This window comes from Bos grunniens, chromosome 15 (genome assembly GCF_055505025.1).
Source record: "Bos grunniens cultivar Pamir isolate PY7600 chromosome 15, Bosgru_T2T1.0, whole genome shotgun sequence".
Lineage (NCBI taxonomy): Eukaryota > Metazoa > Chordata > Mammalia > Artiodactyla > Bovidae > Bos > Bos grunniens.
Genome location: NC_141179.1, coordinates 6,359,739 through 6,376,489, shown reverse-complemented (window position 1 = coordinate 6,376,489; position 16,751 = coordinate 6,359,739). Strand labels below are relative to the sequence as shown.

General features: G+C 43.8%; 1 protein-coding gene across 1 annotated transcript; it reads left to right on the top strand.

Moving 5' to 3' along the window:
* Window positions 1-5,653: 5,653 nt before the first annotated feature.
* Window positions 5,654-16,178, top strand: LOC147357281 (interstitial collagenase-like). Its single transcript, XM_086338278.1, has 10 exons — window positions 5,654-6,999; window positions 7,716-7,960; window positions 8,054-8,202; window positions 8,444-8,569; window positions 9,506-9,661; window positions 9,794-9,911; window positions 12,470-12,603; window positions 14,504-14,666; window positions 15,159-15,262; window positions 15,439-16,178. Exons 1-10 carry the CDS (start codon window positions 6,895-6,897, stop codon window positions 15,546-15,548), a joined length of 1,410 nt encoding a protein of 469 aa, XP_086194404.1. The 5' UTR covers window positions 5,654-6,894; the 3' UTR covers window positions 15,549-16,178.
* The last annotated feature ends 573 nt before the right edge of the window (window positions 16,179-16,751 follow it).

Genomic DNA, 16,751 nt, shown 5'->3' with positions numbered 1-16,751 from the left:
AGAATGGTGCCAACGCGTCTGGGCTGAGCCATGGTACAAGCAGCACTTATTCTCTGCAGGGCCCTTGGTTTGAACTTCCTTAGAAGAGAACTACAGCTGCAAAAATCTGTAGGCTACTCTTCCAGAGTTCCTAACAAAATATTTAGATAGAGAAGTATTACTGGCAAACAAATTAAAATGCTCAAAATAATCAGTGAATCAATGATTATAGCCTGACATGCAAGTCACCAAAACTAAATGTGCAGTGGTTTATTCCAAATCTCCATTCAATGGATATGTCCAGATTTTGCCTATGATGTCTTAAATAATTTTAATCTTAGGAGAGTGAAATAAATAAAAATCTAGCCATGGGTATGAGACTTTTAGCAGACAATTGAGCCAAAAAAACCTAACACAAAACAAGCCCGTTTATTTGTGACATTTACTATTTATTTGAGGGTTCCCCGGTGGCATAGTGGTAAAGAATTCGCCTAACAATGCTGGAGATGCAAGAGACCCGGGTCCGATCTTGGATCACAAAGATACCCTGGAGAAGAAATAGGCAACCCACTCCAGTATTCTTACCTGGGAAATCCCAGGGACAGAGGAGCCTGATGGGGCTACAGTCCATGAGGTGAGAGAGTCAGACACAACTGAACAACTGAACACACACATAGTATTTATTCACTCTTTTATTCACTTACTAGTTCATTCAATAATCATTTTTAAACACCTACTGAGTTGAGGTACAAACTACAAACAAACTACAAACTACGTAGTATCAATACAAACAAAGCTAGCGTAGGTGATGGAATTCCAGTTGAGCTATTTCAAATCCTGAAAAAAAGATGCTGCTAAATTGCTGCACTCAATATGCCAGCAAATTTGGAAAACTCAGCAGTGGCCACAGGAAAAGGTCAGTTTTCATTCCAATCCCAAAGAAAGGCAATGCCAAAGAATGCTCAAACTACTGCACAATTGCACTCATCTCACACACTAGCAAAGTAATGCTCAAAATTTTCCAAGCCAAGCTTCAACAGTATGTGACCATGAACTTCCAGATATTCAAGCTGGATTTAGAAAAGGCAGAGGAAGGAGAGATCAAATTGCCAACATACGTTGGATCATCGAAAAAGCAAGAGAATTCTACTTCTGCTTTACTCACTATGCCAAAGCCTTTGACTGTGTGGATCACAACAAATTGTGGAAAATTCTTGAAGAGATGGGAATACCAGACCACCTGACCTGCCTCTTGAGAAACCAATATGCAGGTCAGGAAGCAACAGTTAGAACTGGACATGGAACAAAAGACTGGTTCCAAATATGAAAAAGAGTATGTCAAGGATGTATATTGTCACCCTGCTTATTTAACTTATATGAAGAGTACATCATGAGAAACACTGGGCTGGATGAAGCACAGCTGGAATCAAGATTGCTGGGAAAATATCAATAACCTCAGATATGCAGATGACACCACACTTATGGCAGAAAGTGAAGAAGAACTACAGAGCCTCCTGATGAAAGTGAAAGAAGAGAGTGAAAACGTTGGCTTAAAACTCAACATTTGGAAAACTAAGATCATGGCATCTCGTCCCGTCACTTCATGGCAAATAGATGGGGAAACAATGGAGACAGTGACAGACTTTGTTTTTTGGGGCTCCAAAATCACTGCAGATGGTGACTGCAGCCATGAAATTAAAAGATGCTTGCTCCTTGGTAGAAGTTATGACCAACCTAGACAGCATATTAAAAAGCAGAGACATTACTTTGTCAACAAAGGTCCGTCTAGTCAAGGCTATGGTTTTTCCAGTGGTCATGTATGGATGTGAGAGTTGGATTATAAAGAAAGCTGAGCACCGAAGAATTGATGCTTTTGAACTCTGGTGTTGGAGAAGACTCTTGAGAGCCCCTTGGGCTGCAAGGAGATCCAACTGGTCCATCCTAAAGGAAATCAGTCCTGAATATTCATTCGAAGGACTGATGTTAAAGCTGAAACTCCAATACTTTGGCCACCTGAGGCAAGGAACTGACTCATTTGAAGAGACCCTGATGCTGGGAAAGATTGAAGGCAGGAGGAGAAGGGGACGACAGAGGATGAGATGGTTGGATGGCATCACTGACTCAATGGACATGAGTTTGGGTGAACTCCGGGAGTTGGTGATGGACAGGGAGGCCTGGCGTGCTGCAGTGCATGGGGTCGCAAAGAGTTGGACACGACTGAGTGACTGAACTGAACTGATCTGAGTTGAGGTAGTAAATATAAGCTGCAATTTTATTAATTTTCTTAAAGGGAATAAGGGTTATTGAGTGGCAGCTTTAAGGGGAATATTGTTTCAGCCCTGAGGGACAATGGTGGCATGGAGGCATTATTGCAGACGTGACATTACATTAGACAGCCCAGCATCTCAGAAGATTATCTCTCTTTAGGGAGGCAAAGTTTCTCCATCCAGAGGGTGTGTATCATGTAGGTTGACAAGAGTACCATGTAGACTGCTAGGAAGTGGACTGGAGTTCCACAGACACATGTCAGTAAGTGACTTAGGGCTGTTGTGTCAATTGTTTCTACCTGGAGGGTAACCATGAGGCCTGAAGGACCAGAGATGCAAAGTGTCTGAGTGTCTGGCACACAGCGGTCATCCATAAAGCCACTATAAGCGCTTGAAGGGAGAATATATAGGGTGGGAGAAATATTTCCCTCTTGTAACTCCTGAAACAAAACAGCATTCAGGCTAAAGGCCATTTCAAGACTGCAGGACCAAAAAAAGAAAAGAAAAAAACAACTGACACTCAATTTGAATTATGAAATTAAAAAGGCTGAATTTCCAAGCATAAGTAATGTGAAGCACAAGTGAAATTCCAAGACCGACTTTACTATGGAAAAATACAAACACATTTGAGTCTTTCCACAGAGCAGCCAGAGTGGGCATAATTAGCCTGTTTTGAAACTGGAGTCATTTGACACAGCCACACTTCTACAAGCCCTCTTGTGGCTGACATTCTCCCAGGGGAAACTTTCACAAATTTTTACACCCAAAAAGGGATTATGGGGGAAGAAGAAGATCCCAGAGAAAAAAACACCTGGATGTGAAGAGCAATACAATTTTAACACATTTTGAGTTTCTTAGAACTATGCTGAGTTTCTCAGAAACATTGCTAGGGTTTTGGTAGGATTAATCACCAGATCTTTGTTCTAAATTTTTGTGTTCTATTTTTCACTCACAAATAGATAACTCACTAGCATGAGCCCAGAAGTTACACGTTCTGGTACAAATACCTAATGGAAATTTCAAGATTCAAGCCCATGTGAATCTTGGAGGTTTGTTGCTTAAGCAAAACTTAAATAAAATTCTTTGCTAATCTAACAAGAAATGTAACAAAAAGCTGTTTTAGGTATCCAGTTTCCAATCCACTTCAACATGCCTGAAGTTATGACAAAACAATTAGAGCTTTTAAGTCATGACTTCTGGACTCAGACCAGGAGAAAAAGGTGTAAGTGCAGGATCTGTCTTTTCTTTCCCCTCACATGTGTCCTCCTGCAGAGGTGTGACCTCAGGCCTGTAGGCAACTCTCAGCCCTTTAGTTTGCAATTGAAAAACCAGGGTCCTGGACTAGATCGATGGTTTTTGAGCTTCACTGCACTGGATACTCATTGTTTCCTAGAAACTGGGGGCTTTGCTAAAGAAAGGGGGCGTGGGGGCAAAGTGGAAGTGATGTAGGCGGGACTTCCGGCCCCTTTTGTCTTTCATTAGAGCACTTCCGTTAACATCCAGTTCACAAATTAGTCTTCCCCAAAAATATTTCCTTTGGGACTTCTCTGGAGGTCCAGTGGTTAAGAATGTGCCTTGCAACTCAAGGAACGCTGATTCGATTCCTTTCAGGGATCTAAGATCTCAGATGCCACGGGCAACTAAACCCACACACCACAACTAGAGAGAAACCACGTGCCTCAATGAAGACCCGACACAGCCAAACGAATCCATTTTAAAAAGAAAGAGATTTTGCTTAAGTGAGGTGAAAGTCACTCAGTCGTGTCCGACTCTGTGACCCCATAGACTGCACAGTCCATGGAATTCTCCAGGCCAGAATACTGGAGTGGGCAGCCTTTCCCTTCTCCAGGGGATCTTCCCAACCCAGGGATTGAACCCTCCGGCATTGCAGGCAGAGTCTGTATCAGCTGAGCGGTCAGGGAAGCCTGATTTTGTTTAAAGTGGTTTACCAAGTTGGACAGCTTCTAGATCATAGGATGGAGACTGTTGCCGGATTGAACAGCTTATGAGGCTCTTCCAGCGTGCTGCTTCTGTAATTCCTTGCCCCGTCCCAGATGGTTACAACGCTGTTCTCTTGAGTCAGCCTAGTGACCCCTGTTCCCCAGGCCCTGGCAGAGTCGGGGACAATGTCACACTGACCAGACTTGCTAACGCCAAGGTGTGTGCCCGCTGCCCGCTGCCCGGACACGCAGCCTGTGCCCAGCCTCTCACAGGAAGGGCCCCTTCCGGCACGTTCCTTGCCTGCGCTGCAGCGCCTCCGCTGAAGCTGTCCTCTCCCTCCGTGTTGTGCGGTGAGGAGGAGAGGAGTTCATCTCCGTGAGGGCGCCTTCCAATCCCTCTCACCGCCGCTAAAACTCACACGTTCCTTCAAGGCTGAGGGACTTGTGGTTAAATGATTACAAAGGAAACAAGCTCTTTCAAAACAATTCAACAAATACTGAAGCAAGATTTACATGTGAGATGTGTTTCTTAGCATGACAAGGAAAGCAAATTGGTTCAGTGAGAAAAGTCCTGAGAAAGCAAAGCTGACATGATGGGGAAGGCGGACGACCCCATCAAGCACTCACGCGCAACACACGCCAGTGTTTCTCAACTTTACACTGTACTTAACCTCTTTCAAGGAAGAGGGGTGGGGCGCTGAGGAAAGGAAGCTGCAGATTCAGGCCAGCTTGCCTCACCAAGCGTGTAACGGATAGCACTATGGCCTCAAGACACTTCTGTGGAACATGAGTAATGAGCAGACGTTTTTCATTATATAGCCAGTTATTTATTTTAATTTGCACACAGAAATAACAACCCATTAAGCTATGATTTTATGGATATAACAGACTATACTGAGACAAAACTTTTAGAGGAAATTTAAAGAAAAGTACAAAAATAATATAAGAGGTGTCACTAATATTTGGCAAAACTCATGACGGAAGTAGAAGGATTAATGGAGATCAGAAAACTTAGGGCTAGACCGGGTACAGATACTCTCCTATCCTATTTCTGGTAAAGCTAGTCTGTGAAACTGTGTATAGACTTCTCCTAAAGTCATGTTAAGGTGTCCCATGTTTGCTTGTTTGTTTTTATTTTTTGAAACGTGTTTCTTTTAAAAATGTTTATTCACTTTTTTATTTTGTTGCATCAGGTCTTAGTTGTGGCGTGCAGGTGAGAGCTTTTGTTGCCGTTTGGGAAGGTCCCCTGGAGAAGGGCATGGCAACCCACTCCAGTATTCTTGCCTGGAGAATCCCCAGGACAGAGGAGGCTGGTGGGCTACAGCACATGGTCCCACAGCGTCAGCCATGACCGAATGACGAATCCTTTCACTTTAGGGACTCTAGCGTGGCACGTGGGCTTAGTTGTTCCAAGGCCTGTGGGATCTTGCCCCACCCCCACCCCCCCAACCAGGGACTGAGCCTGTGTCCCTCATTGTAAGGCAGATTCCTAACCACTGGGCCACTAGGGAAGGCCCTCTTTCTTTATTAATTACCCCCATCCCACCATAATTGGTGCACAGAAGTTGCTAAATAAGGTCTTTGAAGTGGATAAATACATAAATACTTGAATGAGTGCATGCAGAAAGAAGAAATAATTGCTTCCTATCCCCAAGGAGCAGACATGTGCTCACACTGAGGAGAAAGAGGATAATTAAAATAAGATCTCAGACTCACACTTGATCGTTTGCTAGCCTCTGGCTCACCTAATGGGCCTGACAGTTTTCAGAGAAGGATTCCACTCGTCCCGTGATTCTGCTGGGCAGTGTCTACACCCTGTAGGGAGTTACCACATACCCCACCCGTGGATGGGGGTCTTCTCAGCCCAGATTCTCAAATTCTGGGCCTGAATGAAGATTAAGGGAAACTATGGTGCTATGAAGTAGTGTAAAAGGCAGTTTAGCAAAGGTGGAAAGAAACCCCGCTGAACCCAGAAGAAAAAGTGAGTGTTAATTCATGTCTGATTCTTTGTGACCCCATAGACTGTAGCCTGCCAGGCTCCTTTGTACATGAGATTCTCCAAGCAAGAATACTGGAGTAGGTAGCCATTCTCTTCTCCAAGGAATCTTCCTGACCCAGAGATGGAATCTGGGTCTCCTGCATCACAGGCAGATTCTTTACCATCTGGGCCACTAGGGAACCCAGGAGAGCCACCCACAAATGAGTGCCTGTCTGTGCGGGTGCTGAGCAGCCATAGGGCATACATGTCAGCAGTTTTGCCCTTTGCTTGGAAAGCAAGGTGTGTGTGTACCCAGAGCACTTTATGACCAGCAGAATCAAGTAGCAAAGCCTGCTAGTTTTTTTTTTTTAAGTCCGTGGCGTACTCTGTGATCTGTGTATATAAGAAGTTCTCTCTCAAACAGGATAGAAATGAATTGGAGAAAACAATTGTTTGTGTGGTGGATATGTCTCCTTTGCCCACGTCCTGTTCGATAGTAATGAAGATTGCAACACCAAACGACCCCAGATATTCTGCTTGGAGTCACCATTCGTGATGATTGCTCATAGCTAATCAAAGGATGTTATGAAATGTGAGTCAGACAGCCGCCGGCTTCCTGGAAGTTCCAGAACCTGTATATAAAGAGGGAGCTTCCTAGTTGAGACACTGGAGCAGCAGAGAGGTAGGAGCTATCAGATTCCTTAAGCTGAGAAGGAAGACAGAGACCAACATGCCCGGACTGCCTCTGCTGCTGCTGCTACTCTGGGGCACGGGGTCCCACGGCTTCCCAGCAGCAGCTTCAGAAACACAAGAACAAGATGTGGAGACGGTGAAGGTAAATGCTCAACTTCACATGCCTAAGATGCAAAAGCCTTATTTGTGTTTTCCCACAATATAACAGAATAGTATCAGTATGCACTTCTGGTGGTGATTTAGTAACTAAGTCATGTCCAACTCTTAGTGACCCCATGGACTGGAGCCCACCGGGCTCCTCTGTCCATGGGCTTCCCCCAGTGAGCATACTGACATGGGTTGCCATTCTCTTCCCCAGGGGATATTCCTGACCCAGGAATCGAACCCAGGTCTCCTGCATTGCAGGTGGACGCCTGCATGGTGGGCAGATTCCTGCATTGAGGTGGATTCTTTACTGTCTGAGCTATGAGGGAAGCCCCCAGTAATAGTATAATAGAGTTTATTTAAGGATGCATTTCCTACAAAGAGAGATTTTTTCCAGAAAGGGTATTCTCCCCCAAAATGTATCTAGCTGTGCATAGACTCTCATTTTCCAGTTAAAAGTGATAGGGAACTAAAGGAATAATATACAAATATGTCTCTATAAAATTGTAATTCTGACTTCATAGTAAATAGTGGTAGGAAGAGTTCTACTCCAAAGTGAGTTTCCACCAACAATAAGGATAATAAGGACCATGCAACCTAAGTGGAACCTTTAAAAGTAGTTTTTTGTTTCAGGTATGACAGTATAAACCATCAGTATTTAGTAAAATTGGAGGATTTCCCATTCAGTGTTTCGATAATTTTATCTTTCATCAGAAATACCTGGAAAACTACTACAACCTGAACAGTAATGGGAAGAAAGTTGAAAGGCAGAGAAACGGTGGCCTTGTAACTGAAAAGCTAAAGCAAATGCAAAAATTCTTTGGGCTGAGAGTGACCGGGAAACCAGATGCTGAAACCCTGAATGTGATGAAGCAGCCCAGATGTGGGGTGCCCGACGTGGCTCCATTTGTTCTTACTCCAGGAAATCCTCGTTGGGAGAACACAAACCTGACCTACAGGTAATCAGATTGAGCACCAGAGTGGGAACGCTCTTTCCCATCAGAGCCATGAGAAATGAAATCTGATGTGTCTGTGTTTTATTCCACTTGAAGGATTGAAAATTACACCCCAGACCTGTCAAGAGCAGATGTGGACCAAGCCATTGAGAAAGCCTTTCAACTCTGGAGCAATGTCACACCCTTGACCTTCACCAAGGTCTCTGAGGGTCAAGCGGACATAATGATATCCTTTGTCAGGGGAGGTAAGCTCTTTTTGTAGCATGAAAGTATTCTTACCTTAACTTCTCCTTGCCCTTGAATCTCTTCAGCTTTGCAGATAGATTTCCTTGTTTAAAAAAGAGTGTTGATTTTACAGACTTAAGAAGGAAACAAGATGTCATTTGCTGAAAATCTGCTGGCCTCTTAGCAAAGTTAATGCTTACTCTCCTGGGTTAAACTAAATAAGACTCTAGAGAAGCATCTGATGAATTCTGTGTCTTGCAGATCATCGTGACAATTCTCCCTTTGATGGACCTGGTGGAAACCTTGCTCATGCTTTTCAACCAGGTGCAGGGATCGGAGGAGATGCTCATTTTGATGATGATGAATGGTGGACCAGCAATTTCCAAGGTAAGGCAGCTTGTCCTGCCTCTCTCACCCTCCCCCTCCTCCCACCTTCTCAGTTCATTGTGATATTGGTTGATTTAACTGAAAGAATGCGTTAATAGAAATAGGTACTCTGCTGCTACCACTTAGAAAATTAACAACACATTTAGAAAATATAAGAGAATTACTTCTGTTAGTAAGACCATCTTACTGGTTACAATTGGGCTACTCTGAAATTTCTATTGAGAAAGTGTTGAAAATATTAATGTTTTCCTTGTGGGCATCTACACAGAATCTTTTTTTCCTGGAAACACACCAAAGTGTAACAATGTTATTAAGATTTCTAGAAATTAAGGGAGAAGATACTATATATTTTTTCTAAAATTTCCAGCATTAAGCATCTATCAGTCTATAAATAGGGAAAAAATTGTGTTTATAGAAGAATATTGCTTCTCCGTGAAATAATATATGCCATATAACCACTGACAAGATTGACTAATCTGTGCTAGAGCCTTGGTTGGCTGAATTTGCTCTTTAATTGTAATCATAGAATTCAAGTTTTCACCAATCTCTTCACTGGCTCCCAGATAGCTCAGTGGTAAAGAACCCGCCTGCCAAATACAGGAGACTTGGGTTTGATCCTTGGGTCACGGAGATCCCTGGAGAAGGAAATGGGAACCCACTCCAGTATTCTTGCCTGGGAAATCACATGGACAGGGGAGCCTAGCAAGCTGCAGTCCATGGGGACGCAAAGAGTCAGACATGCCTGGGCATGTAATCTCTTCACTATTAATGAATGCATCCTTCTCACCTTTCAGAAAAAAAAAATTATATACTTCAAAAAGCTACTGATAAAATAAGAACATTAATCCTTGTACAGTTGTAGATTACTTCTTACTTAAATGTCTCAAAACTGAAAACATTTCAAATAATTGCAAATGGGTTTATTGTCCCTTTTAGATTATAACTTGTACCGGGTGGCAGCGCATGAATTTGGCCATTCCCTTGGACTTGCTCATTCTACTGACATTGGGGCTCTGATGTACCCCAGTTACACCTTCAGTGGTGATGTTCAGCTTTCTCAGGATGACATTGATGGGATCCAGGCCATCTACGGTGGGTATAAAGAAACACAGCATAGACAGGTGGTCCTTAAAACATCCGTTGTCTATCTTTTAAGAAGCCTTCATTGGTTATGTAGTTTTCCAAAGCCAGGCAGAACTAACTTCAGATCTCTTGTTCCTTTAGGACCTTCCCAAAATCCCACTCAGCCAGTCGGCCCACAAACCCCAGAAGTGTGTGACAGCAAGCTAACTTTTGATGCCATAACTACAATTCGGGGAGAAGTGATGTTCTTCAAAGACCGGTAGGACAACAGTTCTTTTTTGCATTTTGTATTTGTAATAATAATAGGACTCACTACTATGGGGCTATATGGGCTACTACTATGCTTCACATATTATTTATTACATTTGTTTATATACATAATTATAGTTATAATTAAGCATAAACAATAGCTTGCTCTTGCACAACATAATGAATTTTTAACAACTTTTTTTCCCAGCATGTATTCTGTCTTGATTCTCAGAAAACTTACCAGTGACGTAGCAAATCAGTAAATATAATTCCATTTTACAGATCGGTAAAGCAGAGAAGGCAATGGCACCCCACTCCAGTATTCTTGCCTGGAAAATCCCAGGGATGGAGGAGCCTGGAAGGCTGCAGTCCATGGGGTCGCTGAGGGTCGGACACGACTGAGCGACTTCCCTTTCACTTTTGACTTTCATGCATTGGAGAAGGAAATGGCAACCCACTCCAGTGTTCTTGCCTGGAGAATCCCAGGGACAGGGGAGCCTGGTGGGCTGCCGTCTATGGGGTCGCACAGAGTCGGACACGACTGAAATGACTTAGCAAAGCAGAGAAAAGGAAAGAGATCCTCAGGGTACCGAGTTCACTGGCAGCAGAGCAGTAATCGGTCTTCTGAACTCTGCTTCAGGCCTCTTCCCGTTTTTGTCACTCTTTGGGATGGTTAAGTACATCAGAATTTTGTTAGGAGAAATTGGTCCTTTTCACAGCACTATCATGATGATGAGGGTTGTGTAGACCCCTTTGAAGTGTCATCTTGGAAAAGACAGCCTTTCCAAAGCCTGTGGTCATAACAAGTCTCTGTGCCCCCAACCCTGGGAGGAGGCAAAGACATGTAGGCGCAGGGAGAACCCCCAGAAGCTCATGAGATCCCGGCAGGGGGTGGGGAATGGATGGTCACAGTGAGTTTCTGTCCTCAGAGGAGGGTCCCAGAGCTCCCTAGGCAGCATGAGACCTCGAGAAGTCTAGGGTCCCCTTGTGTGCAAGGAGTAGGGCTGCTCTGTATACAGTTCTGACTCCTAAAGGACCAGGAAAATAGTAACAGTCTTCTTCTGAACGGCACAGCCCAGCATGCATAGAAAGTAGGGGTGCTTTAGAAGGCTGGCTTCTCCCCGCTGTCCTCTTGGAGTGCTGTTCTACTGGGTCACAGTCATGGCTGCCCCAGAAGGCAGGAGAGTCAGCTCCTCCTGCTTCCCAGCCTGTGCTTTACTATCTCGAGTTTAAGAGATAAGGACGGATACATGCAGGGGGTGGCTCAGTGCTGGGGAGTGCTAGGAAACATACGGCTTTCAAGGAAAGCTCTCAGTACCTCAAGACAGCTCATCAAAGCAAGTACTTGAGGGATGACCCCGAAGAACAGGGCCGAGTGTAAGGTCCGCCAGACCTGAGAGGACACTGAGGTCATCTAGATGTCACCAAGTCGTGGAGACACGGACGGCAGGAAACTGACGGCGACTGGCCTGCCCCAGGTCTCGCAGGCAGGCAGAGGCCACTGGATCGGAAGTCCAGAGTCTGCCCTGCGGATCCACACGACAGTTCATGCTTTGTCTTCACCCCAGTCCCTGTGGACCGTGGAGTCAACTTTGTCATTAACAAATAATAGGCAGAGCCGGACACGACTGAAGTGACTTGGCACACGTGGGACTGCAGAACCAACTTTGGAACTGCCGGTCACAGGAACACACAGGGAGTGGCTAGGATTTAAACTACCCTTTGCCTCTTATCAATCGCATGGCCTTGGACACCTCCCTCTGCCCCCCTGACCTCAGTTTCTAATCCGTGAGATGGAAGTAATCTCTTACAGGATTTCTGTGAGGTAGGACATGAAGTAGGTAGAGTTTGTACAAAATGCAGAATGCAAGTGTTGTGTTCTAGCCAGTGCCATTGGAGAATTTTGCAAGCTGGTTGTTAAACAGCATTATTAAAAGTTTAATTATATCAATTTAAAATTATATTTAAACCAAAGGTACTAAAAATAAGTATAACTCATCCTTGTGTGTGTGTGTGTGTGTGTGTGTGTATGTGTGTGCGTGTATGTTAGATACTCAGTCGTGTCCAGCTCTGTGATCCCATGGACTGTAGCCTTAGCCTACCAGGCTCCTCTGTCCATGGAATTCTCCAGGCAAGAATACTGGAGTGGGTAGCCATTCCTTTCTCCAGGGGATCTTTCCAGCCTAGGGATCAAACTCAGGTCTCCGCCGTTACAGATAGATTCTTTACCGTCTGAGCCACCAGGGAAGGCCCCATCCCTTTGTATCCCTTTGCAATTATTTTGCTATATTTTTCTATTTATTTATATTCCTGAGATGGCTTATGCCTGTATGGGGGAAATACTATACAGTGAGGTACCACTTCAAATCTCTTGAAATCTGCAGTGGTTGGAGTATTTCCACCAAGAAAGTAAGCAAAGGCTACAGACCAGAACTCCTCTCCACCTCCACTTTGGAGAGCCACGTGTTAAACACTAACCCACAAGCCACCAATGCCAGCCGTAGAAGGGCCTGGATGACACCAGAACTTGCTATGTATTTGATCAAAACCTTTTTTTTTTCAAATTAGGTTCTACATGCGCACAAATCCCTTGTACCCAGAAGTGGAGCTCAATTTCATCTCTGTTTTCTGGCCACAACTCCCAAATGGACTTCAAGCTGCTTATGAGGTTGCCGACAGGGATGAGGTCCGGTTTTTCAAAGGTAATACTTTCAATTTTTGTTGTTCTTTAGTCACTAAGTCACGTCTGACTCTTGCAACCCCATGGATTGTAGTCTGCCGGGCTCCTCTGTCCAATTAGCTCTCAGTTTTTACCAGTTGGGGCTTCCCTGGTGGCTCAGAGGGTAAAGCATTTGCCTGCAATGCGGGAGACCCAGGTTCCATCCCTGGGTGGGAAGATCCCCTGGAGAAGCGAATGGCAGCCCACTCCAGTATTCTTGCCTGGAAAATCCCATGGACAGAGGAGCCTGGTGGGCTACAGTCCACTTGGTCACAGAGTCAGACATGACTGAGCGACTTCACTTTCACTTTTTACCAATTAAGTTTTCTTCTGCTTTGGGGTTCATGTATGAGATTACTACTGACTTTCTTTCCATGGACTTTGACAAACTGAGCAGTCATACCATGTCAGTGGGAGTCCATCCCCTTAGCTAAGAATTGCAGAGTGCATTTCTAAGGGAAAAAATTTGAGACACAGATTTCCTGGCTTGTTGGTGAATCTGGACTTACGAAAGGATTTTCTGTGCAAACTATGTATTTTAAATCCTCTCCACCTCCCTGGGGTGTCCAGGAATAAAACTGAGAGGAACATTGGAGTCGCTTGGTTTCCTAGAGCCTGTTTTCCGCCAGTTGCTTTCCTGAAAGGAGAAGCTGCCTCACGACAGCCAGATGGGGGCTCTGCAACCTTGCCATCAGAGTATGCCTTGCAGACCAGCTGCGTTGACGCTGTCCCAGGTCTGTGAGAATCACAGAATCTCACTTAGCATAAGGCCCACAAAGTCTACCTTATGTCGTCAGATCCTACTCCAGACCGTCTTGAATGTTACCAAGATTCCCAGGCAATTCATATGAACTTAAAGTGTGAAAAGTCCTTAATTACCACGAATTGAATGAGGCAAACTTTTTGATTCTATCAGAATAAAACCCCAATCCAATGATCAGCTCCTTACTTTGACAACACTATGCCAAGGAACAGTTTTTCTGCAAATATATGATTGGCATAGTTATAGACAAACATGAAGACACCCGACCCAGTAATACTCTCAAGGCAAAGAACTGAAAACAATTCAGATGGGCAATAAACTTTGAAATGATCTTTCTAGCTCTTTTATAATGAAAATAAATAGGATTTTAGATACACAAAGTTTCAAAGTGCCCCCCCTCCCCCCGAGGGATAAATAAAAATATTTGTGCAATAAGAACAATGCTGGCTTCAAGATGTAAGACCAGTTTTATTTGACTTGGGGTTTACTAAGTATTGGAGAAGGAAAAGGCTACCCACTCCAGTATTCTGACATGGAGAATTCCATGGACTATAGTCCATGGGGTCACAAAAAGTCAGACACGACTGAGCAGCTTTCACTTCACTTACTGAGTGAAACGTGCAGAATCTGGACACAGCCTACATTTAAGGATTTGGAACCGTCTTCTAGTTAGATGTAATGATTTCTACCCAGGGTCGCAAGTCATTACAAACTGTGAGTCATTACAACCCTCTGGCCTTTAGGATACCTTGGGGTGAACTTCTGCAGCCTGTGGGCAACCTGGAGAAGCAAAGATTTCTATCCCTATGGTGGCATGATGAACTCTTTAGTCGTTTGAACTTTGGAAAGAGGTCCCCAGCTCCATAAACCAGTCATTCCCAAGGCTCGCTACAGATTAGAATCATCCAGGAAAAAAAAACTTAAATATACTAATTTAATTGGTCTGGGGTAGGATACCAGCATCAGTATTCAGAAAAAAACAAAAAAATCTCCCTAAATGATTCTGATGTGAAGTGGGGACACTGCCCTCGCATGTGAGAGTAAGCATTTAGCTGGAGATCTGCTTCCTGTCTACTGGTGCCCTTGGCAAGGGTTTTCATCCCGGTTTCTTGATTGGCAGGTAACAAGTACTGGGCCGTTAAGGGGCAGGATGTGCTCCGCGGATACCCCAGGGACATCTACAGATCCTTTGGCTTTCCGAGAATGGTGAAGAGCATCGATGCCGCTGTTTCTGAGGAAGATACTGGGAAAACATACTTCTTTGTTGCCAACAAATGCTGGAGGTAAAGGCTGGGTGCAGAACACGGGAGGACACCTGCCCTTTCTACGTGGAAGTTGCTAGACTGACTCATTTAAGACACGGGTCTCATACTGCCTGGGCTGGCTGCCTTTGCTGTGAACGGCAGTAGCTTGTCTAGTTACAGAGTCTATTGACCAGTAATGATCATATCTGTCCTAGAAATCCAGGAAGAACGTGAGCCTGAATTGAGAAAGATAGTGTGAAGAGAAGGGCATTCATCTTCATAGAACTGCTGCAGCCACCAGGAACTTATCTTTCACTGCATTCGACATTAATGCACCCACTGGAGAAATTAGAACTAGATGTTATAATTCAGAGGGACCTTTTAAATTTTCTAGTCCACCCAGCATCCTACTCACCTCATCTCACCTCCTATTTTATACATAATCTGTGAAAAAGTTTTTATTACGTTCTTGCTGATGAATTCCTATATCTTTAACAAATAGTTCTGACATTCCAATTATTTTTTGACCAGGTATGATGAATATAAACAGTCCATGGATGCAGGTTATCCCAAAATGATAGCAGAAGACTTTCCCGGAATTGGCAACAAAGTTGATGCTGTTTTCCAGAAAGGTGGTAAGTGAGTTTATATACTCCTCTCTTTTGTTGCCACAGAACATCATCAGTATTGTTATTTAGAACAGAAAATACCAAAAATATTTATTCTTACAAATGACTTGGATTTTTTAATAATTCAAGTTAAACCTAGAAATCATTTGTATAATATAATGTCTCCTTTGTTTTACTTCTAGGATTTTTCTATTTCTTCCATGGAAGAAGGCAATACAAATTTGATCCCAAAACTAAGAGAATTTTGACTCTTCTAAAAGCTAATAGCTGGTTCAACTGCAGAAAAAATTGACCAATGCTTACAAGGTTAAACAGAAAAGTCTGTTGTACAAGTCTATGGAAGGTGTTTCCTGAAGAGCCATGTGTCGTGTTAGTCGCTCAGTCGTGTCCGACTCTTTGCGACCCCACGGACTGTAGCCCACCAGGCTCCTTTGTCCATGGATTCTCCAGGCAAGAATACTGGAGTGGGTTGCCATCTCCTTCTCCATGAAGAGCCATATATTTAAATAAAATAAAGTTATTAAGTATAATCTTATTTTAAAGTATAATCTTATTTATACCTCATTCAGCATTTTTTTATGATTTAGAATGTAATTTTTATATACTATATACTAGTGTAATTTAGTTCCACAAATGAGGCCTACCTAAGGTCAGGTTTATAGCTTATGGTGTCATATGGGCCAGTTTTACAACGAGAGAAACTCTTCTGCAAAATATGAGACTCTGACATTGACGGTGGAAAACACTCTCCGTGATGTCTTCTCTCAGGAGAGAAAGAGACGAGATATGAGCCTTCACCATAGAAAACGATTCAGGAACGTATCAGCAACCACCACTACCATCCTGATACGCAAGGGACAACTTTGTTATAAAGTGTTTTACGTTTGAAATAAAGCCATCCCTGTCTCTACTGTTTCTAAAACTTTCTATTATGTTTGTTATGTTATTATTTCTGATTTTAAAGTCACTCAGAGATTTTCAAATTTGAAATAAGAATTAGACAACTATGCGATATATTCATGTGTGAAATGAGAGTAGATGAAAAGTTCAGATATTCTCCCTTCTCATGGAATTTACATCATACAGAAGGGGGGAGATCTATTTTCCATGCCCTCATAAGGGTTCCAAACTTGGTTTTAGGTAAGCTCAGTGACAGCATGGCAGCGCTTTCCAAGGCCTGTCCTCTTCTCTCCTTCTGAGTACACGGAAGGGTTATGTTTTCCACAGTTCAGTTCCCCTCAGTTGTGGAAGGGAGGAGTGGGAAGTGGCACCTGGATAGTCCTGGCTAGCAGAGTGTGCCCAGAAGTGACCACTGTCACTTCCGGATGGAAACCCTGGATGCCGGTGGAAACTTCTCCAGCGCTGTGGGGTGCGTGCTCAGTCGTCAGTGTCCGACTCTTTGTGACCCCATGGACTGTAGCCCACCAGGCTCCTCTGTCCATGGGATTCTCCAGGCAAGAGTACTGGAGCGGGTTGCCATTCCCTCCTCCAGGGA